Source organism: Bos grunniens, chromosome X, assembly GCF_055505025.1.
Source record: "Bos grunniens cultivar Pamir isolate PY7600 chromosome X, Bosgru_T2T1.0, whole genome shotgun sequence".
Lineage (NCBI taxonomy): Eukaryota > Metazoa > Chordata > Mammalia > Artiodactyla > Bovidae > Bos > Bos grunniens.
The window spans coordinates 31,250,105-31,274,768 of NC_141194.1; the positions used below are offsets into that span (position 1 = coordinate 31,250,105).

At 38.8% G+C, this 24,664-nt stretch overlaps 1 protein-coding gene across 21 annotated transcripts in view; it reads right to left on the minus strand.

The window, feature by feature from the left end:
* DMD (dystrophin) overlaps positions 1 to 24,664 on the minus strand; it is a 2,667,987-nt gene that overhangs the window by 1,257,332 nt on the left and 1,385,991 nt on the right. For 20 of the 21 annotated variants that reach the window (XM_086387503.1, XM_086387509.1, XM_086387510.1 and 17 more), the window contains one exon: positions 9,301 to 9,473. In XM_086387503.1, coding sequence (XP_086243629.1) covers positions 9,301 to 9,473 — 173 coding nt within the window. Of the gene's footprint in view, positions 1 to 1,622; positions 3,812 to 9,300; positions 9,474 to 24,664 lie in introns of those variants that run through there. The other variant, XM_086387512.1, reaches the window with a different exon arrangement.

A 24,664-nucleotide genomic window follows, 5' to 3' on the forward strand; every position in this document is an offset into this window, starting at 1 on the left:
TATAGCTTTGCCTCTGGTGGTAAAACCTCCAAGTAATTGGCATCAGAAGTCAAATCATAGACTGCATTTTGGGCTTCTGGGTAGAAACAAAAGACTCCTCTATTTGGCTCACAATTGCTCTCTCAGTGGTGTGCAAGGTACAACAACTGGTCTGTGAAAGATATGCACAATAGCTAGGGATTAATTTAGATTTTACAGAGCCCCAGCAGAAATATAAACACTTTTAGAGAGTAGTCGTGACCAAGAAGCTAGTATGCAGGAAGGGGTGATCCCTAATTGAAATACGCAAGAGGAAATAGGCCAGAGAAGGCAGTGTAGAGGCTGAGCTTCATGCATAGAAATTATAGCAAATGACAGGTTAGTAAAAGATTTGCCTTTCCTAAAGTTTTGATGATTTATTTTTGGCATATAAGATAGATCAATGCTGTCAAATTATAGTTTTCATCATCATTATCATCAAATAGTATTTATTAACCAAATGTGCTCTACAGGGAATTGTACTAGGAGGCAAAAGGATATGGTTTCTGACTTCCAGTAACCAATAAAATAAAACTGACCAATCAATGTAGACAAATGGAGGGGAGCAGATAGAGAACAAGATGCTTAACAGGGAAACACTTTAAGCTTAACAATAAGCTTTTAAATATTTCCAATGTTTAGGTGAATTGGTGAGTATATATGTGTGTCTATGTATGTTTCTTAATATATCTGTGGAGATAAAAATATATTTTCTCGACATAGATAACTAAGTTCTAAAAATGAATTCTATGGAATCAATTATTTAATAAGTGCTGATTTTCAAAAACATATTTGATTTTGAAAATCAAAACAGAAGCCTTCCCCATACACCATGGTCTCAACAGCATGAAAAAGTGGGACATAAACGTAGAAACTGTCATTTTCCTCAATTTAACACATCTACCTCTGCAGGGTCCCCATGAATGAATGGATGAGAATACTCTCCCCTGGTCAGTACAAAAACAATTGTAAAATGAGATGTAAAAAAAAAAAAAAAAAAAAATCCATATTCAGGTTTTTTTTTTTTTTAAACTCTTACTTCTTAATTCTACCAAGTTCAAAAAACCACAGTAAAATTATGCCCTGGCACTTACACATATACCTGGGAGGAGAAATGAAGATTCAATCTGGCATGAATTTTTTTAGATTTAATAGAGACTAATTCTAAGACTGCAATGTTGATCTTTCCTGAGTTGTCAGGATCCTGTGTGTGCTTCTCATGTATCTTCCCAACTACATATGGCATTGTGACAAATAGAAGAGGCTGCTAATGCTGCTATAGCTGAATGTCTCATTTAGGAACAAACAATTCTGGAAAAGCTCCCAGATTATACATCTGTCCCTCTAGCTTCCACTTTAGAGGAGAAAACTGTATGGAGATGCCATAAGGATTAATATAATATTCTTTCCCTCTGTGAGTACTGTATGGTTATTTCCCTCACCTTGACATGAGAGAAAAATATTTACTGAAAGCTTCAGTAGAAAAATTACCAGTGAGATAGCCAACACTTATGGGAAAGTTGCATGTGGAATGGGCTTGCAGAATGGCATGCTTGTCCCCCAGAATCTGAATACAGAGGCGATCAAGGCACTTTCTCTTCAAATCCAATTTCTTTCATTTATATTTTTGTTTTCTCTCCTTTCATTTCTTCATTTTTTTCATTGTCTCATTTTCCTTCATGTATTACAAATGGCAGTGAGAGTCTGTGAGCACATTAATACTGTGGGCTTGACACAGACAGAGCTAAACAAAGGAGAAATCCCCAGGGAAGCACTTTCCAGCTCTCCCGTCTCCAGCATCCTGTTGACAAGTGGCACTGTGCTCCCAGCATTCAGGAAATCGTTCTCTAGAGCAGTGGTTCTCACAAACTTAAAAGTCTTTACTGATCAATTATAAACCTTTCAGAGGTCCATGGGGAAATGCCAAAAATAACACAATGTAATGTGCTTTTTTCTTAAAACTCCATCTTTTTCAAAACATTCTAAGGTTAGGGCCTTCTTGTACTTAAAAATGTGTTAACTATTTTAAAATTTTTAAGTGTAAATTTCATTTGAGTAAAGCATACACACAGAAAAATATACAAATCACAAGTGTATAGTTCTATACACTTTCTTAAGGGAAATTATCAATGCAACCAGTATCCAGATGAATAAATAAAACATTACTCAAACCCCAGAACTCGCTCCTGTCCTTGTTAATTACTACTCCCCACAAAAATAACCATACCTGAACTTTAACCCTTGATAGGCCTTTTTTTGAGCTTTATTTCAATGAAATCATACAACATATATTCTTCTGTGTCTGGCTTCTTTAATACAACATAGCTTTTCTTATTTCTTACTTTATGAAAAATCACTGGTAATAGAATTTGATTTCTTAAATGTCCTTACACTGTCAGACCAGAATCTTGTTGTTACACAATAATGCCATCTTATGGCTATAGAGCAATTTGTAGTCTACAAACTACTTTTGCTTTCATTATCTTACTTGATTTGTGCTATCCTTTAAGACTTGAGGAGTAATTTCCTGAAAATCAGACAAATTTGTTAATGGTTTGAGGGCTAGGAAAGGCGGTATCTGAAAAAAAGACAACAGGGTATCTGTATTGGTATTGGTCAGCCCTCCTTAAGTGCTTTTGGAAACAAGGAAAGTACATTGTTTCTCTAATACTAGGTAGATATTATGTTAATTGTTTCATTTTCATGTGTTTCTTTTAGCAACAGTAAGTAATCCACTAAGAAATAGATGGAAACAGCATTTAGCATCAGTTAATTTCTCATTAAATTAAATATCTATGTATTTATATATGTAAATACATGTTTCTATCTATATGGATTATCTATCCATATACATGGATAGGTACATGCACACATGTGGTTCATGGATTTAACATTTGCTGCCCTATCTGTTTCCATGGAAAGGACTCACTTTTAATAATTTGAGGATTTGATACTTTCCTGAGGTACAAGTTGAAATTCTATTTGCTGGAAGACAATATATGGAAGCAGGTCTCCTAAATAATGAGTAAATTGTAACAAGTTAATCTGGATTTTAATTCTCTACTTGCATCAACATGGACAGTAATGTCTGTTTTACTCTATGACATTTAATAGAGGTGAGTTTTGCCATCATGGCACTTATGAATTCGGTGGTTAATGATGGTCTCAGAAGTTATGCCTCAGGAATGACAAGAGACTACTGCATTTTCTCCTGTTTGCAAATTACTTTTGAGTAAGCTATGCAAATATATTAGAGCAAAATATTTTGATGAAATAGAAATATGCAGATTTGCCACTGAAGCATGTGTTTGGGCAAGTCACTTAACATCTTTGTGGTTGACAAAGGTCCATCTAGTCAAAGCTATGGTTTTTCCAGTAGTCATGTATGGATGTGAGAGCTGTACCATAAAGAAAGCTGAGTGCCGAAGAATTGATGCTTTTGAACTGTGGTGTTGGAGAAGACTCTTGAGAGTCCCTTAGACTGCAAGGAGATCCAACCAGTCCATCCTAAAGGAGATCAGTCCTGAGTGTTCATTGGAGGGACTGATGCTGAAGCTGAAACTCCAATACTTTGGCCACCTGATACAAAGAACTGACTCACTGGAAAAGATCCCAAGGCTGGGAAAAATTGAAGGTAGGAGAATGCGACGACAAAGGATGAGATGGCTGGATGGCATCACCGACTTGATGGACATGAGTTTGAGCAAGCTTTGGGAACTGGTGATGGACAGGAAGTCTGGTGTGCTGCAGTCCATGGGATCACAAAGAGTCGGACACGACTGAATGAACTGAACTGATAAAATAATGAAGCAGAATAAAATCACTAAGGTATTTTCAAGCTCTAAAGAATCCTTCATTATTAATTATTAACTACCTATAATAGTTTGGATTATTAGTCAGCAAGTATTTTTTGTTCTTTCCTGTTTACTGTAACAAGAGACTACTTCCCCCATTCTATTGATGTCAGGTTTGCTGTTGCCAATGGAATGTGAGCAGCTTAATACAATCATAGGCCATACACGCTCTTAGGAGATTAGGCTTGGTCCATGCTCTGGTGATGTGTCATGAGAAGAGTATGCCACTGGTCCTTCATATAAAGCCCAGAATAAAGACAGAGGGAGGAAACACACATCCTGGGGCATAGCCCAGTTCACCCATCACTTGAAACAGCTGTCCAGCCACATTCAGCCTAAGTCAGCCAAAACACAGGCAACCTAAAGATCCATAAGCATGAGAACAAAGGCTTTTTTTAAGTTATAGAGTTTTAGGGGTGATTTGTATCACCATATTATGGCAATAGCTGAATGATGCATTATCATAACTGGCTCATACCTGAAAATATACTAATGCCTTCTTACTGGTTCAAAGGTATTTTGTTTTAACCACAAGTTGACTTATTTGGACTTCTCTGGTGGCTCAGACAGTAAAGCGTCTGTCTACAATGTGGGAGACCTGGGTTCGATCCCTGAGTCGAGAAGTTCCCTGGAGAAGGAAATGGCAACCCACTCCAGTACTCTTGCCTAGAAAAATCCCATGGATGGAGGAGCCTGGTGTCCATGGGGTCGCAAAGAGTTGGACACGACTGAGCAACTTCACTTTCACTGACTTATTTAAAAAACCAGTAGATTTTTGTTGAGAACCCAATATGAATGCTGTACATTTGTCTATTTAAGAATATATAGCCTCGATTTATGAGAGAAATACAAATCAAAACTACAATTATGTACCACCTCACATGAGTTCAAATGACTCAATAAAAAGGCTACAATAACACAAGCTTGAGAGGATGTGGAAAAAAGGGAAACCTCCTACACTGCTGGTGGGAATGTACATTGGTACAGCCACTATGGAGAATGGTATGGAGGTTCCTTATAAAGCTAAAAATATAATTACCATATGATCCAGAAATCCCACTCCTAGGCATATATCCAGAAAAAAGCTCTAATTCAAAAGATGCACACATCTGAATGCTCACAGAAACACTCTTTACAGTAGCCAAGACATGGAAAGAACCTAAATGTCCATCAACAGATGAGTGGATAAAGAAGGTGTGGTCCATATACACAATGGAATACTACTCATCTGTCAAAAGGAATGAAATAATATCATTTGCAGAACATGGCTGGACCTAGAGATTGGCATAGCAAGTGAAATAAGTTATACAGAGAAAGACAAATATATGATATTACTTAAATCTGGAATCTAAAATAGGACATAAATAAAATAACCTTACTTACAAAGCAGAAACAGACTCACAGACATAGAAAACAAACTTATGGTTACCAAAGGGGAAAGAGGGTCAGGGGAGGATAAATTAGGAGTTCGGGATTAGGAGATACAAACTACTACATATAAAACAGATAAACAACAAGGTCAGAATGTATAGCGCAGAGAAATATATTCAACATACTCTAGTAAACCATTATGGAAAAGAATATGAAAAATAATACATATATATGCATATATATATATAACTTAATTACTTTGCCGTACATCAGAAATTAGCACAACATTGTAAATCAACTCTACATAATTTGAAAAAAGAACGTATAGATTCTAATTGATAAGGATTTAAGAATCTACCATTATATGGGCTTGGTGGGAGATAAATTCCTGACTACCACTACCACTCCAAAAAATGGAGCCCAAACTGCAGCTATTTATATTTCTTAATCCTAATTAGAACCTAGTTTTATGACTGATGCAACTTATTACAAAAGTTGGCAATTTATGGCCCTCCAGCAAAATTTGACCTACTGCCTGTCTTTATAAATAAAGTTTTATTAGAATAAACCATGCCCATTTGTATATGCATTGTCTAGGGTTTCTTTCACCCTTCAACAGAAGAGTTGAGTAGTTACAACAGAGATTACATGATCTGCACACACTAAAATATTCACTAATTGGACCTTCAGAGGAAAAAAAATAAACAACTTCTTTATCTGGCAATTCTGTAAGAAAATGTAATTCTAAAATTAGTGACACAAAAATAAATAATTTTGATACTTTTGGGAAGTGATAGTTGCAACTGCTATAGAGGGGCAATGGTACCTCTGGTGTACTAGTGGCCCATGGCTCTGACAAGTTTATAATTCAGATTTGTCTTGTAGCTTGATGCTTGGTGTGTTTCTGGGTGCATATATCAGTCTTCCTTGACAATTTCTGCCCATATTTACACCCGGATCCTAGGCCTTTCCATCGATTCCATGAGTTACCTGATATTCTTCTAATTATATAATTCTACCTAAGGTAATCGGAGTCTCTTTCTGTTAGTTGTAACTCAGAATGTTGAATGGTCCATTGACCTTGCTTTATTCCTGACTGGGAGTAAGATGTTCCTTTTCTACTCCCCAGGGATCTTGTTCTCGCCCTCCAGCATTGCTTGTATCTATCAACCTGTAATTTATTGGCTGTTTGTCCATTTTCTCTCTAGCACTGGGAGGTTCTTCAAATCAGGGACTGAATTTAAATCAGCTCTCTATGGTCCTCAGGAAAATGTGAAAGCATATAAGAAAGAATTAACAGGCATGAAGACTATCAGAGCCAGGAGACCATTATTTATAACATCAAAATTGCCGAGCTTGACTGAGTCATTATGTAGAAGCAATACACTAAATACTCGACATACACTGTATCATTTAATCCTCATAACAACTCTATGATTTAGTAAATATTTTTGTCCCATTTTATAGATAGGGGAATTGTGGAGCATAAAGGTTAGGGAACTTGCTCAAGGACATAAAGCCAGTCAGCAACAAAGCCAGGATATTAAAGCAAGTTGAACTCTAGGGTCTGTACTCACATACAATAACTTAAAACAGTTTTACCCAAGACTAGACTACAGTCACATGAAATTTAGCAGCTCCTGACCAATTCCTAGGGAAGTCTAATTAGAGTAAAATGAGGATACTTTTCCAGCATCTGGATAAGTAAGGAGTGGGTCTACTGGGGTTAGTGACACTCCATCACTTGCCAGACATAGGAAAGAGCCCACCCAGATCTGTGGTGAGAATTCAGCTTACTCTCTCTATAGAATGGTGTTTGAGGATCTGCTTCTTTTCAAGTTTATGGTTGAAGGTGAACTGAAAGGTAAAGAGCTGCATGACTGTCAGAAGGAAATACCTAGCTCAGTGACAAAAGATGACTGACAGTGGGGTGGGGGGATAGTCTCAGAAAGCAGAAAGTCTCACCTCAGTCTTCCTGTAAGACTGGTCAGTGTCTATAGAAGCACGTAGCCACTGCCTACCCAAGAACCCTGAAAGTTCTTAGAGGATAGTGTTGGTGGCCTGGATAGCTGGAAGAAAACCCTGAGAGAAGACAATAGAGACACACACATTCCCAATGTGGAATGAGCACCCCAAAAGAGAGTGACGAAACTGACCTCATTGAATAACTTGCAGAAGTTCATTTTGACTTAGTATGGGATACTGAGAGGTATACCATGATGGAATGAGAAATTTGTCTTTTGCTGTATATACGCAGGACTGCTGAGTTTCTTTCCCTTTATCAAGAATGGCTATGGATACCCTGGAACCAGCTGTTTTCCAGTAAGTTGAGATAAAACTATTAGACAGTCCAGGGGAAAATATTCTCAGGCTTCCTGGTGGGGGATTCAGTTCAGATACACTGAACATCCACTTCATGCTCAGTACTATCTTAGTCCTGAACATATCACATAAAATAAAGCATATCTCTGTCTTTCAGGAGCTTGTGCAGGAGACATAAAAGTAAAAAAAGATATTGCTCTATAGTAAATTCTAGGAAAGGTGACTTTGGAGCAGGGGCATCCCAGGTGGTACTGGTGGTAAAGAACCTGCCTGTCAATGCAGGAGATGTAAGAGACATGGGTTCGATTCCTGGCTTGGGAAGATCCCCTGGAGGAGGGCATGGCAACCCACTCCAGTATTCCTGCCTGGGAAATCCCATGGACAGACGCATCTGGCAGGCTTTAGTCCATGGGGTTGTAAAGAGCTGGACACAACTGAAGTGATTTAGCAGGCACCAACTCTATATATAGCCGCTGAGTCTGGCAACATTTGCAAATATATAAATTGTATGCTGATATTATGTTACATTGATGTTAAAATGGTATCTAAGTTTCTAAGATCAACTAATATTTTCAGGATTTTAAGAAGGAAATAACATTTGACATGAGGCTTGAAGGCAGGTAGGGCAGAGGGGGCAGAAGACATTTGAAAATCTTTAAATCAAGTTAATATTGCTAGAGCAGAATTCATAGGAGTTGTAGGCAGGCAGGAATTGATACACAGTGAGGTTGACATGAGCAGGGATCATGTGAAAGCCTTTTGTTCCAAATTAATGAGTCTAGACTTTATTCTAACAGGAATGATGTGAGAGCACTTAAGTTCTCACACTTCAGAAAAACAATTCTGGATGAAAGATGAGTGGGAGCAAAGAAGGCGTGATCATTGGAAACACTGAGATTTATGCTAGAAGTATTGATTTAGGAGTCTAATGTAGTAAATTAAGAACAAAAAATGAAGTAAAGACATCAAGAAATGGACAGATATGAGAGATATTAAAGAGGTTCCTTGTAATTATTAAAAATGATTTTATTTCCCCCAATAATAATGAACAATACTGTCTTGAAACAACTATTTGAAATAAACTGCTTTAAGCCATTACAATTTTATTATGTTTCACCTAAAATTGGAAGAGGAAACAGCACCTTCTTGTGGTCTGAGGCTAAGAAATATATGTGAATTTTAAAAATTTGGTCAACAATTAGATATTGTAATTAAGAAAGCATGAAAAACTAATAATTTTAAATCAAATTCCTTGAGACAAAATAGTATGGAGACATAAAATGTAAAAGATCACCTTCAAAACAGAAACAACACATGAAAGTCAACTTTGTGTTGCTAGCTTATATTTCCAATATATTAATGTAAGTATATCAAACTATTATAAATCTATAGGATACAGAGTTGACCAAAAGTATATAAATTATACTGCACAATTATTTAAACCATCTCAACTCAATGACTAAATTGGTTTTGGCATGACCTGAAATTTTTGAGGATATTATAGTGTTCCAACATGATGCTAACTTTGGTTCTGAAAAATTTGTTGAATTCAGCTCATTAGTTTCAACTATATCACCATTTGTTCTGATTCCACTTACCTTTTTCCAGTGATAGTGATACATCTCCCTCTCTTCTTCCCTATCTCTTTTTTCATGAAGAGCATGGACATGAACTCTAGAATTCCTGGGAGATAGGTATAATCATTTCCTTTTAGTAAAAGGAAACTGGTACCTACCCTTGTCGGTCCTTGTACATTTTGTTCACTGTTTCCCATTGGAAGTCGAGCCTGGAGAGAGCTTCCTGTAACCTTGCCTTTTCTGGGGGTGTGGTGCTTTGCAATGCTGCCGCCTTCTTATTGTGAATAACATCAATCCGACCTGAGATTTGTTGCAGGTTGTCTTTTATATTCTGCAATATTGAAATTGTAAAGCAAGTCAGAAATGATTCAGTTGTCTATGGAAAGAGAAGAAAGGAAATGTATCAACACCCAGAGTAACTAACAGTCTTGCATTTTTCATTTTCTGACTTTTAAAAGTCATTAGCCTTGAAGCCCACTGATTTCAATGTGCCCAATTTGAATGGGTAATTCAGTCTTCATCTTGATACTGGCAATCACTCCCTCTTTCTTAAAACTCTATCTTTGGCTTCTGTAACCTGAATTCTTCTGTTTTTTCTTCCACCTTCTTGTCTACAGCTTCTCAGTTTCCTTTACAGAATCTTTCTCCTCTTACTAATCTCTTAATATTGGAGTGCTCTAGCATAGATCTTTCCTGATCTATATATATTACCTCCTATTTGGTCACATGACTTTAAATAATCTCTATATTGCAATGCTCAAAATTCTCCAAGCTAGGCCTCAAATAGTACGTGAACCAAGAACTCTCAGATGTTCAAGATGGATTTAGAACAATCAGAGGAACCAGAGATCAAACTGCCAACATCCATTGGATCATAGAAAAATCAAGAGGATTCCAGAAAAACATCTACTTCTGCTTCATTGACTACACTAAAGCCTTTGACTGCGTGGATCCCGACAAACTGTGGAAAATTCTTAAAGAGACTGGAATATCAGACCACTTTATCTGACTCCTAAAAACCTGTATGCAGGTCAAAAAGGCAATAGTTAGAACCAGGCATGGAACAACAGATTAGTTCCAAATTAGGAAAGGGGTATTTCAAGGCTGTATAGTGTCACCCTGTTATTTAAGTTATATGCAGAATACATCATGCAAGATGCTGGGCTGGATGAAGCACCAGCTGGAATCAAGATGGCCAGGAGAAATATCAATAACCTCAGATATGCAGATAAAACCACCCTTATGGCAGAAAGCGAAGAGGAACTAAAGAGCCTCTTGATGCTGGCTTAAAAGTCAGCATTTGAAAAAGTAACACTATGGCATCCGGTCTCATCAGTTCAGTTCAGGTTAGTTCAGTTGCTCAGTCATGTCTGACTGTCTGTGACCCCATGAACCGCAGCATGCCAGGCCTCCCTGTCCATCAACAAATCCCAGAGTCCACCCAAACCCATGTCCATCGAGTCAGTGATGCCATCCAACCATCTCATCCTCTGTCTTCCCCTTCTCCTCCTGCCCTCAATCTTTCCCAGCATCAAGGTCTTTTCCAATGAGTCAGCTCTTCACATCAGGTGGCCAAAGTATTGGAGTTTCAGCTTCAGCATCAGTCCCTCCAATGAACACCCAGGACTGATCTCCTTTAGGATGGACTGGTTGGATCTCCTTGCAGTTCAAGGGACTCTCAAGAGTCTTCTCCAACACCACAGTTCAAAAGCATCAATTCTTCACCGCTCAGCTTTCTTTATGGTCCAACTCTCACATCCATACATGACTACTGGAAAAACCATAGCCTTGACTAGATGGACCTTTGTTGGCAAAGTAATGTCTCTGCTTTTTAATATGCTGTCTAGGTTGGTCATAATTTTCCTTTGGTCCCATCACTTCATGGCAAATAGATGGGGAAACAATGGAAACAGTGACAAACTTTATTTTCTTGGACTTCAAAATCACTACAGACGGTGACTGCATCCATGAAATTAAGGGGTGGGATGGGGAAGAAGATGGGAGGGAGGTTCAAAAGGGAGGTGATATATGTATACCTGATTCTTGTTGAGGTTTGATAGAAAACAACTAAATTCTGTAAAGCAATTATCCTTCAATAAAAAAAAAATTTAATTAAATTTTAAAAAGACCCCTGCTGCTTTGAAGGAAAGCTATGGCAAACCTAGACAGCATACTAAAAAGCAGACACATTACTTTGCCGAAAAAGGTCTGTATAGTCAAAGCTATGGTTTTTCCAGTAGTTATGTATGGATGTGAGAGTTGGAGCATAAATAAGGCTGAGCACTGAAGAATTGATATTTTTGAACTGTGGTGTTGGAGAAGACTCTTGAGAGTCCCTTGGACTACAAGGACATCAAACCAGTCAGTCCTAAATGAAATCAACCCTGAATCTTCATTGGAAGGACTGATGCTGAAGCTGAACCTCCAATCCTTGGGCCACCTGATGTGAAGAACTGACTCATTAGAAATGACCCTGATCCTGGGAAAGGTTGAATGCAGGAGGAGAAGGGGACAATAGAGGATGAAATGGTCGGATGGCATCCCCGACGCAATGGACAGGAGTTTGAACAAGCTCTGGGAGATGGTGATGGACAGGGAAACCTGGCATGCTGCAGTCCATGGGGTTGCAAAGAGTTGGGCATGACTGAGTGACTGAACAGTAAATATGACAATGACTTTCCAACTTATATCTCCAGCCATGACCTCAACTCTGAAATCCATACTCATACTTCCAACAACTTTCTTGATACTTGGATGTCTCAGGAGCATCTCAAACTTTACATAGCCCCAACCACATTCTGAACAGCATCCCCTTATCCTTTTCTTCCCATTATTTTCCTCATTTCAGTAAATGACATATCAATTAACAGTTATTCAGGTTGACAACCTTGGAATCCTCCTTGATCCTTCTTTTTTAACCTCTATATTCATATTACTGGATGATCCTATAGACTCTACTTCCAAGAACATGTCCAGAATTTGACCTCTTCTCGTCATCTCCCTTGTTTTAACTGATATAAGCTACCCTTGTCTTTCACCTGGATTATTTCAATTCCTACCTAAATGACCCTCCTGCTTGTTACCTTGACCCTCTCCCATCAATCCTCCACACAACAGCCAAAGAAATTTGTATGAAACACAAATCAAATCATATTACTTCACTTCTCAAATGCTCCTTATCAAATTTAGTGTTTGCCCACGAGGCACAACTTGTGGGATGTTGGTTCCCTGAAAAGGGATTAAACTTGGGCCCCAGCAGTGCAAGTACCGAGTCCTAGGCACTGGACCAGGGAGGACCCAAACCCAGAATCTTCATCAGGGCCTACAAAGTTCTGCACAACTTGGTTGTATGCTGCCTGCCATTCCAATCTTACTTTTTCCTTAGTCTCCTCCAAAAAGTGAAAGTTGCTCAGACTCTTTGTGACAGCACGAACTATACAGTCCATGGAATTCTCCAGGCCAGAATACTGGAGTGGGTAGTCTTTCCCTTCTCCAGGGGATCTTCCCAACCCAGGGATCAAACCCAGGTCTCACGCATTGCAGGCGGATTCTTTACCAGCTGAGCCACCAGGGAAGCCCTCCTCCAAGTGCACACCATTTCAGCCTCATTTGCCTCTTTGCGTTCCTCGAACATGCTGAATGTACTCTCGCTTTGAGGTTTCTGCATTTGCTGTTCTTTCTGCCAAAAATAATTCTTCCCTCCAAGAACCTTAAATGACTGCTTTCCTTACTTCTTTCTCATATCAGAAGAGCCTTCTCTACCTTTCCATTTTAAGTAGCAGCCCTGAGTGCTCTCTTTTCCTTGTTTGTTCATTTTCCTTCATGGCCTTTATGACTAATATGAGATTGCCTATCTACTAGTTTCTCTGTATCACTAGACTAGACCCTATGAGTGCAGGGTTTCCAGAGCTCAGACACATGCCTGGTACACTGTATGTACCCAGTGCACTTGTGTTGAATAAGTTAAAGTATCACAAAAATCAACTCCATAATTTTTTAAACATAGATTGTATTTAAGGGGGAAAAAACACAGTGTCATTATATAATAATTAAAAAAAATATATAACAGTGTTCAAAAAATGCCAAAATCTTCCATATTTGTCTAGACTTGCAAGTATGAATTTGGTTATTTTGCTTACCTGAATTGTCAAAGACAAGTCAATTGAGTAAACATTTACTGAGTTCTTCTATGTATAAGGATCAATACTTGTTTTGAGTAAGTTTTGAATTGGTCTTATTGAGGTGGTAAGGGAGGGTGTGGTTTGGAAAACTGAAGGAAACAGTTATAGTGTAGAAATCCCAGCTAAATGTTCAGAAATTATTTGATGAGTGATCTAAATGGTACCAAATTTTTTTTCAAAGTTCAGAAAAGGAATGAATCATATATGTGGTCACAAGCCACGGAAAGGGCTCATAAAGGAAGTAGGATATGGGGTAGATATTCATAGCTGAGTAGCTAAAGTGGGAAGGATGTCATACTTAGCAGCTAATACACATGCAAAGACAGGAAACATGAGCAGTCATATCTGACTTTTCAGAAACGTATAGGATCAGGGAAGATGGGTCCGGAAATAGCAGCTGGAGATGATTAACAATGTGTTTTAAAAATACTGCATGTAATTCAGTAGACAGTGGGGAACCGTCTCATACATACACAGACACATACATGAATTTCAAATACATACAAAAGCAGAAAAGAAAAAAAAAAAGAAAATAGTACAAATAGCCCCCATGAATCTATCATCCACTGCCAACACTTATAAAACCATAGACAACACTGTTTCACTGTATATGTCCACTCATTCACGTCCTCAACTGTATTATTTTGAACAAATTGATATAATAGTTTATACCCCTATCCAAAAAGTCTTCAGCATGTTTCCGATATACATGAATTCTTTTCAAGGAAAGCACACACAGCACTGTATTCTACATCTCAAAACTTCAAATATTATTAATGTAATAAAAAATCTAGTTGGCCTTCATATTTGAGTTGAATTGAGAAAGTGGTTTAGGAAGGAAACTTGGCAGAAGTCAGTGACTGTGTATTGAGTAAAGAGGAAGAACGACTCTAGCTCCCAGGTTTCTGTCCTGAGCATCTGAATGAATACTGGTATCTGAGTAAAAGGACTGCAGATGGATGAACAGGTTCTGTGTGTACATGCTTGTGTGTGCATGTGTGTGTTTGTGTGTGTGTATGATGACAATGAAAAGCCTTTGGGTCATCAGACTATAGGTATTCAATAGGCAGCTGGCATCAGATTTTGAGAAGGGGAAATGAGATGACAAATACAGTTGGGTCATATATCTTCTCCCATCTCCACATGTTCTAGGCTTTCTGAGCAAAGAACACTGGTATCTGGGTTAAAGGACCATTGAACAGCAAATATACCTTGGAGCTGAGATTAGTGTATTATTCCAGGGAAACCCAGAAGCTTCCTTGGATTCCTTTGCCAACATTCCAACTTACCTTCTGAGGATAACAGACAGAGACCTGCCCCCCTCTCTGGAGAGGAGAGCAAAGGTCTCTCTCTGTTTCTCTATCTTCATCCCCTCTCTCCCTTCTGACACCCAAGTCCCTCCATGCCTCTCTTTCTGTCTTTATCAGATATGCCGACTCCCTTATATAAGCTCTGATGTTTCTGATACTGAGTTTTGTCTCTTGTACTGTAACCCATAGATGCACAGGTAAACATCTGGCCCTCACCTCACGTCTCATGGGGATTTGGGGCATGAGGATGAGTGCTAAGATGCTCTTGAGTAATCACTTGTGTGTTCTCTGATCTAGAGATCATATGCTTTCTGTCAGGATAAATAAATAAAGTAGACCCTTGAATAACATGAGGGTTAATCCATGTATAATTTATAGTTGGCCCTCAATATCCATGGTTGCTCGGCATCTGTGGATTTGTCCAGTGACAGATTGTATAGTTCTGTAGTACTCTTGCCTAGAAAATCCATGGATGGAAGAGTCTGGTAGGCTGCAGTCCGTGGGGTCGCTAAGAGTCGGACACGACTGAGTGACTTCACTTTCACTTTTTATTTTCATGCATTGGAGAAGGAAATGGCAACCCACTCCAGTGTTCTTGCCTGGAGAATCCCAGGGATGGTGGAGCCTGGTGGGCTGCCGTCTCTGGGGTTGCACAGAGTCAGACATGACTGAAGCGACTTAGCAGCAGCAGCAGCAGTAGTCAAAGCGAAAGTGTTGGCTGCTCAGTTGTGTCTGACTCTTTGCGACTGCAAGAACTGTAGCCCGCCAGACTCCTCTGTCCCTGGAATTTTTCAGGCAAGAATACTGGAGTGGGCAGTCATTCCCTTCTCCAGGGGATCTTCCTGACCCAGGGATGAAACCTGGGTCTCCTGCATTGCAGGCAGATTTGTCTACTGTCTGAGCCACCAGGGAAGCTCAGCTCTATAGAATTTTCTATGGAAAACATAAAAAGGCTATTTTCTATGTTGGCATGCCTTCCTTTCCCTCATATGGTAATCCTTGGTCTCTCAGATAAATATCCTGAACACAGAGTTAAATTGACCTGCTTAACAACAACAACAACAAAACCCAGGCTGTTCAAGAGTCAACTGTATAAACATAAAAACTGACCAAGTATCAGTAAAATAAATATGTTGGCCAACTCTCAGGCAAAATCGGGGAGGATCTCAGCCATGTCTGAAATGGAGACGAGGCTAGACAGGGAATGCCTGTTGCTGAGCCTGCACCTTCCCAGTCAGACTGGTGGAGTTTGCTTCAGAGTCTGCCTTCACGACTGCGGTGCATGAGGACTTGCCTTGGGGGAAGATGAATCTACAGAAGCTGGTGAGGATATAGATAATGTCATTTGTAAGGGGAAAGTCAGTGCTTACCTTGACACCCTAAGGAAAACAGTTGTGTTGTCAGTTCTTCTAGTCCTCTAGACATGATGGTTATGGGTGGTGTGAATGAATTTCAGAGACAGTGGGGGTGGGGAAGAGGGCGAGACTATTTATACAATTCCCCGGTGTTGTCTTCAAGTCCACGAATACCTTGTGATTAGAAGGTTTCAAGTTTTTTGTTGTTGTTGTTAAGCAAGTTAATTTAATTCTGTGGTCAGGATATTTATCTCAGAGACCAAGGATTACCATATGAGGGAAAGGAAGGCATGCCAACACAGAAAATAGTCTGTGACATTACTCTTCTGGAGAAAATGCAGGATATAACTGTTCTGCCTGTGTTACATACAGAATGGCTAGTCAGTGGAATAGAGTAGGTATTGTTTAATTGTAGGAGAGATGGCAAAACTGCTCAGAAATGTTTATTCGAGTAAAAGTGTGAAATTTTGCCTAAGGATGAACCTTTGTGGAAAGCAGACGTAAAGGGTGGAGATGAATATGTCCAAAGAGCAGATCTCATCAGACCTTGGAGAAGAACCAGAAGAGTAATGTATATATTTTCAAATCAAAGGAAGAATGAACATCAGGAGAGATGGAGGGAGCTGCCAACAAGTCAAATGCATCTAGAAACAGGAGTAAAAGGTCAACTGTGGGTATGTGTGAGGTGATTGGTGATCTTATCAAGAGCAATCTCAGCATCTTGAAAGTGTGGAAATGTAACTCTGGACAGAGAAGACTGTGTTCCAATGTCACCCTCTTTCACTACAAATTGAAAATAACCTAGTATGATGCTACAGTTTGTTTTATTTCACATAAGACACTTCTTTATGGAGGAAAAGTTTAATAAAATGAAAACAGATACTATAACAAAAATGTTTAAAAGACAGGATGGATCTTGGATATGTTATCAATGCCTTAGAGGTCACTGCACTCAAGAAAGCCTCTTACATTCTTTCTTTCTTTTATTCACCTGGTAAAATTTCACTCTGAGCCTAGAGTCTTGGGTGGAATATTTAGGGCTACCCAGCTAGGAACTAAAAAGCCTCTTGATGAAAGTGAAAGAGGAGAGTGAAAAAGTTGGCTTAAAGCTCAACATTCAGAAAACGAAGATCATGGCATCCGGTCCCATCACTTCATGGGAAATAGATGGGGAAAAACTGGAAACAGTGTCAGACTTTATTTTTTGGGGCTCAAAAATCACTGCAGATGGTGATTGCAGCCATGAAATCAAAAGACACTTACTCCTTGGAAGGAAAGTTATGACCAACCTAGATAGCATATTGAAAAGCAGAGACATTACTTTGCCAACAAAGGTCCATCTAGTCAAGGCTATGGTTTTTCCTGTGGTCATGTATAGAAGTGAGAGTTGGACTGTGAAGAAGGCTGAGCACCAAAGAATTGATGCTTTTGAGCTGTAGTGTTGGAGAAGACTCTTGAGAGTCCCTTGGACTGCAAGGAGATCCAACCAGTCCATTCTGAAGGAGATCAGCCTTGGGATTTCTTTGGAAGGAATGATGCTAAAGCTGAAACTCCAGTACTTTGGGTACCTCATGCAAAGAGTTGACTCATTGGAAAAGACTCTGATGCTGGGAGGGATTGGGGGCAGGAGGAGAAGGGGACGACAGAGGATGAGATGGCTGGATGGCATCACTGACTCGATGGACGTGAGTCTGAGTGAACTCTGGGAGTTGATGATGGACAGGGAGGCCTGGCGTGCTGTGATTCATGGGGTCGCAAAGAGTCGGACATGACTGAGCGACTGAAATGAACTGAACTGAACTCGCTGGATTGGGGCTTCCCAGATGGTACAACGGAGAAGGCAATGGCACCCCACTCCAGTACTCTTGCCTGGAAAATCCCATGGACAGAGGAGCCTAGTAGGCTGCAGTCCATGGGGTCACTGAGTCGGACACGACTGAGCGACTTCACTTCCACTTTTCCCTTTCAGGCATGGGAGAAGGAAATGGCAACCCACTCCAGTGTTCTTGCCTGGAGAATCCCAGGGACAGGGGAGCCTCGTGGGCTGCTGTCTCTGGGGTCTCACAGAGTCGGACACGACTGAAGCGACTTAGCAGCAGCAGCAGATGGTACAATAGGAAAGAATCCACCTGCCAATACAGGAGATGCAAGAGATATGGGTTCAATCCCTGGGTCAGGAAGATTCCCTGGAAGAGGACATGGCAACCCACTCCAGTATTCCTTCCTGGAGAATCCCATAGACAGAGGAGCCTGGCAGGCTATGGTCCATGAGGTCTCAAACAGTATACATGACTGAGCATGCATGCACACACTAGCTAGATTAGGTCACGTGCCAGGAACATGCACCAACATGACTTTCTCTGCTGCTTCTGTTAACTCTACTGACCAAATGACCTTCCCCAATGCTTGCACTGGCTAGACTCTTGCTGATGTGAGTCACAGACTCCAGGTTCGCGTGGCTGCCAGCCCAAGGGCAAAAATCCAGAACTCTGATATGTTCTCCACTTGACACCAAGCATTCAGCTCACTGATAGGCTGAGTACTGACATTCACACTGGGGCAACCAGCTCCATTTGTCTGCATGTTGGGATCCCAGACACTTACAATGAATAGCTGTCATTTCCTATGGGGGTAAAATCGAAGAGAAGGGTGGGAGTATCTTCCCTACTGGTCTAAAAGAATTTCTTTTATGGTTTCAATGTGGGGTGTGTGAGAGAGAATATATATTCTCTCTCAGATGATTTGACCTTGCAAAGCTTCCTGATTTTTAATCCAAATCTCTGGAGAGTTTCCAATTCTCTGGGAAGTGGTAGAATTGCTCAGAATCGAGTTGTGAACAATTTTAGCAATGCAGGGCAGCACATTGCCAAAGCAGGAAAACTTTCTATCTTAAATGAGAGAAGCAAAAAGCAAAAACTGGGGCAGAAGATGTCATACTCCCTGGATATCTAGATAATAGCTCCTTGGTGCATTCTTGCAGAATGCTGTCAAAATTGGCTGGAGTCCAGGAAATCCTTTTTAAAGTCCCTACACATACTCTTGTCCAAGAGGCACTGCACACAGAAAAAAAAAAAAAAATGGTATATGCACCAAAGAAAATTCTGTAGCAGTTTCCACAGTTTAAAGTCAGAGATGAGATCTTTTATAGCTTTTTACTATTTTGGTTTGTCTAGAAATAAGTGATCTTTATAGTTTCTGACCCTCTAAAAAGGAAATCATAGTCTCTGTAGTTGCTATGGAGATGGAAAAATCCCTAGGATCACTATAGAGTATATTATTTCCATTTCTCTCTCTCCCAGAATAGTTGCTTATCTTACCTGAAATATGATGGCAAAATGAGGAAGTACCCACTTACTAGTTAACTTTTTTCTTGATGTTGACATGCCCCTATGAAATGACCTCCCTGCTCCCAATTTCAATTCGATGAGACGTTTATTTGTTAGACACACTTCCTGGAAATGGAAATTTCAATGTCTGGAAGGCTTGAGTCTATATAATTTAAGTCCTCAATATTTCAAAATAGCATCCTTGCCACTGTGGTTCCTAGAATCAAGTAAGTTAAATGAGATCCTTATTTATACACTTTTGATAGAGAAAATTTGGATTGGCAAGTAACTTTCACAATTGAAAGTAAAAGCCTGAATATGTAAAATAAGGAAAAACAAGATAGTAAACTACACTGCTGTAATTCACATTTCTAGGTGAACAGCATGTTGTTTAAATAAGAGCTCATTGGTAACACAGCCAGCATAATATAGGCCTCAGTTTGAGATAAAATAATATTTAGAAATGTGGGTCTCAATTTAAGAAAAGAATCCATTTGGAATCTATAAGTGTCTTTAATGAGCTAAAAAAGAGAAACTAGAGACTACAGACAACTGATCTAGGAAACCAAACAAGGCACGTATTTGCCAACTAATCAGGCTGAGATAAAGGCCTCAAGTAACTCCTAATTTAATGAGGCTCTGTTCTCTATCATAATGGGCACATTTCTGATTTTTGGTTTTTCTTCCATTTAGTATAAAGTGACAACTACTTCCTTGCTGTCAGAATGTTTCATTACAAAGCATGCCTTTTCCCACGTAAATGTTAAATCTATTTATATCAATGTCAAACAAGATACTGAAGAAACTGGACAGGGCTAGAGTAGGAGACACTGAGAGCTGATAAACTGAACATATTAGTAATCATTTCTGATGACAATAAACTTAAACAAGAACTTAGTGAATTTTTAATGTGTCCTCTTACAGCAAGTTATTTGTTTCATATTTACTCTGAAAAGTGCCTGTATGATTTCTATTTCTAAAAGTGCCACTTGAAATTCATATTGCTGTCATGACTTCCATGTAGTCATAAAAATAAATGGCCATTTCACACATAAACAACAGAGAATTCAGTTCAGCACTTGCACAAGCTTTGGCACACAATCAAAAACTGAGAATGTCTCACACATGTAGGTATGCTTAGTCCTGTTTTACACCAAGAAGTCAGCTCAAACACAGCTTTGTGAGTTTAAAACTCTGAGGAAAGGTTTTAAATAATTGTTCGATCGTAGGATGTGTATACAAACAATCTGAAATTCTGCCTTCTATTTTAAGGTTTGTAATAAAATATTTATAAATTATTTATAAAATATTTACTTCAAGTTTTGTCAGTGTTCCTTTAGTAAGACTGTTTCCATAAGAAAAAAGAAAAGCTACCCCAAAATTGAAACCATACAGTCTCAGATATATAACACAATAAGTAAAATAAAAGATAATATGAAATTGATTGTTGAGTGTATTTTCCCTGAAAAGTGACTTACATATTTCAATTATATTCTGGCTTGAAGTATATTGAACTTAATTTATAAATTATAAAATTGCTTTCTAGTGATTCTTCATCTTTTATGTCTCAGAATGACTTAATGTGAGCAGATGGCTATAAAACACCTGTGATTCACATTTTTTTTTAACTCTATTTACTTCCTGAGGAAATTTTCTATTTGGTTCACTAATAGCTTCTTGATCGCATCTTTTTCCTGCCTCTGCAGCATTCAGCACTGTCAAATATGGCCTTCACCACACAGCCCTGGCCTCTGTAGTCTTACCAAGTTCTGCTAGGCCTCAGGTTTCTCTCCATTTCTCTGAGAGCTGCAGGTCTGTCTTCATTCATTAGTTCAACAAATATCTGTTGAAAATCTGCCATGTGCCTGATACAGTCTATATACTGGGAATACAACAGTGAACCAGAAAGTCAAAGTCCTCCTTTTTCTGTTAGCCCATAAGCACTTTGCTGTAGCTTTTAGCAGAGTCAGTCATTCGATGGTTGAATCCCTACATGTGCCAATGCCCCACTACTGGGCACTATGAGCAGCGGTTCTATGACACCATCTTGACATCTTGCCTATCCTGTTTTCCATCTCCACCAATAAGATCCATTTGTGTCCAGATGATATTTAGACCATGGGAGTGGCTGAGACTATCTACAGAGGTGGGGTTATAGAAAAGACAGTTGGAAAGGGGACATCAGAAAAACCCATATTTTGTGAGCAAGTGTGGAAGAGTGATTCCTAAATTTTTATCTCTAACTGCAAAGACCTCTTGAACTTAACTTATTCTATATATTCAAGAGATATTCAATATATTTCTTGATGTCCACATGGAAGTCTAATAAACATCTTAAACTTAACACATCAAAACCAAACTTATACTCAACCTTGTATCCTTCCTTGTTTGTCTTGCAATTTTCCACATGTTATAGTTAATGGCAACTCCACTGTCTCAGCTGTTTATGCCAAAATTCTTAGTTTTATCCTTGAATATTCTCTCTATCAACCCACATGCAATTGGCTACCAAATCCTATGAACTCTATACCTTGAGAATGTATTCAGAATTAGAAGCTCTCAGCACTCTGAACGAAACCATTATGTCCAGCTTGGATAGTTCAGAATACAGGTATAATAATAGTGCTTTCCTAATAGGGTTGATGTGGTGACAAGTTATCATAGCAAAAAATTTAGAATGTATCCTGGCACATAATAAATAAGTGGTAGCTACTGCTGCTGCCACTGCTAAGTCGCTTTAGTTGTGTCCGACTCTGTGCAACCCCATAGAGCCCACCAGGCTCTCCCGTCCCTGGGATTCTCCAGGCAAGAACACTGGAGTGGGTTGCCATTTCCTTCTCCAATGCATGAAAGTGAAAAGTGAAAGTGAAGTCGCTCAGTTGTGTCTGACTCCTAGCGACCCCATGGACTGCAGCCCACCAGGCTCCTCCGTCCATGGGATTCTCCAGGCAAGAGTACTGGAGTGGGGTGCTAGTATTGTCCAAATGTCACTTATATTCAAAGCATGACTATTTTAAAGGCTTTCTCCTCAATAAAATTATTTTCAGTTTCTGTTGTCTACATTGATTTTTTGTTGTTGTTTAGCTGCTAAGTTGTGTCTGACTCTTTTGTGACCCCACGGACTGTAGGCTGCCAGGTTCCTCTGTCCAGGGGATTTCCTAGGCAAGAATATTGGAGTGGGTTGCCATTTTGTTCTCTAGGGGATATTCCTGACCTAGGGATCCAACCCATGTCTCCTGCATTGGCAGGCAAGAGTTCTTTACCACTAAGCCATCTGGGAAGTCCACATTGCTTTCTACTTTTCACAAATTGAGTAACACTCATGCCTTATACTAGGTATTTTGGCTGTATTATGTCTTTCCTACTTTTATTACTTTCTAACTTGTTTGTATAAGTCTGACCTGTGTATTCAATTAAAGTTACAAATTACCAGAGCACAGGGACCATATTTTCCATTTCTCTTTTAGAGTTAAAGACAGTATTCAGGCCTCACTATATATGTGTTCGTTTGAAGTGAAAAGCTTAGTTGAAGCTCTGTATCTTAACCTGTTTATGAAAATCAATTTGAATGGAGCCATTGATCCTTTAAGGTTTGTTACATTGTTCTTGAACCATGTGGACACACATTCAGGCCTGAACAGATGTTGTGAGTACTTTGGATTTCTCCCTGTTTATTCTGTTTTACTTTTATTGGTTATTTAGCTGTTAAGAGTAAACAGTAGAGTAACAGTCTCTATGTATTCCCAGCCAAGTTTCTCCATGGTTTCCTCACAGTACCTGAGATATCTAACAATAGACAGAGTCCTTTTAGAATTATGCCTAATTTCCCAGATGCCACAGAGCACCAACAAGAACAACAGCACCAAATGCAAAACCTGTACTCCACTGCTCCAATTGTTCCTCAAAGACGACAATTCTAATCCATTAGTACCAACTAAACAGAAAGTGATTTTGTAAGTCCTTTTGTGATAGGTACATTTTGCATTAAGTTGCACACATTGTCAAAATCTTTTTAGAGAAAAATATCTTGAAAGAAAAATTGGCTCTTGCTCATGGTAAAAGAGAGTTGCATAGAAGCAAATGCTTTTCTCATCATTAAAAATTAAACATATGGCATTCTATCTTTCCAAAATTTTTAGCACCAGGACATGCTTTTAAGTCTTGTGTAACTAAGCAAAGGAAGGGCAGATAGCTTTTACAGAGAAACACTCTATTGCATACAATAATCCAGGGAAACGTGGAAACGGATTACTGCTGAGGGATGGGATTGGAAAATATGGACAAGATGCTTTTCTTTCTTCTTTTCACTTGATACTCCTTTATCCTATTTAAATACGCAATCATGAACATCTTATTATTTTGATAAAGAACAAAAAATCCAGTATGTGTGATCAAGCAAGTTCACACAATTATTCAAGATGGAATGTAATTAAATTTGTACAAATTAACACAAATGCCAGTATACTATTTGGGAAAAATAGGAAACAGATTTGGCAATACTTTGTACATTTTATAAATGGTTAATGTTTTTGATATTGGGAGAACATGCTTTCTATTATAGTATTTTATACTGGGAGAGAAAAGCAGAACCATTGTTCCATATAATTGTTCTGAATGTAAATGTACAAATTTAATAAAACCAACAAACAACAAAACAACACATGTTACATGAGAGGGACCTTAAGTCTTAACCTCCTTTCATTATGTTTTTTAAACCCTAGACATTTCCCTAATGGTGAGAACACCCTTTAATGTTTTGCCTCAGGTTTGGAAAATTCAGTTTGGGAATTGGTAATAATTGGTATCCATTAATTAATTATGTGTGATTTACAACACAAAGTTCTTGATTTTTTCCTTGACTGTTTAATTATATGCACTAGAGTTCAGAAATAAGCAGACATGGGTAAAAGTCACCGTAGTAGATTGAACTATATGCAATTGCCAAGGTTTGAATACTTTTACCCACATAATGCCAATTTATAAGGTTTAGTTTAATGTTATCAAAGTACCAACATGCTCATGATTACCATTTTAAGCAAGAAAATGGATACAGATCAGCTTTTTTAAATGGCAAAAGAGAAAAAAGCAAAAATTTCAGAATTGCAAGGAAGAAAGAAAAACACTATTCATTAAACTATCCTTCACTTAGAGCTTCAATGCTTTTGAATAGTTTAAGTAATAATTCTGAACTCAGAACAAAGGATTCTAAATCACTGAACTAGGATTAGGAAAAAATGAATTCAGCATATTTCATTGAAAATAAAACTCCACATATAACAACAACAAAAAACAATCTAAAAAATAGCATCCTGTTCTTGGTAAAAGCCATGTAGCATGGAAACTTGGAACA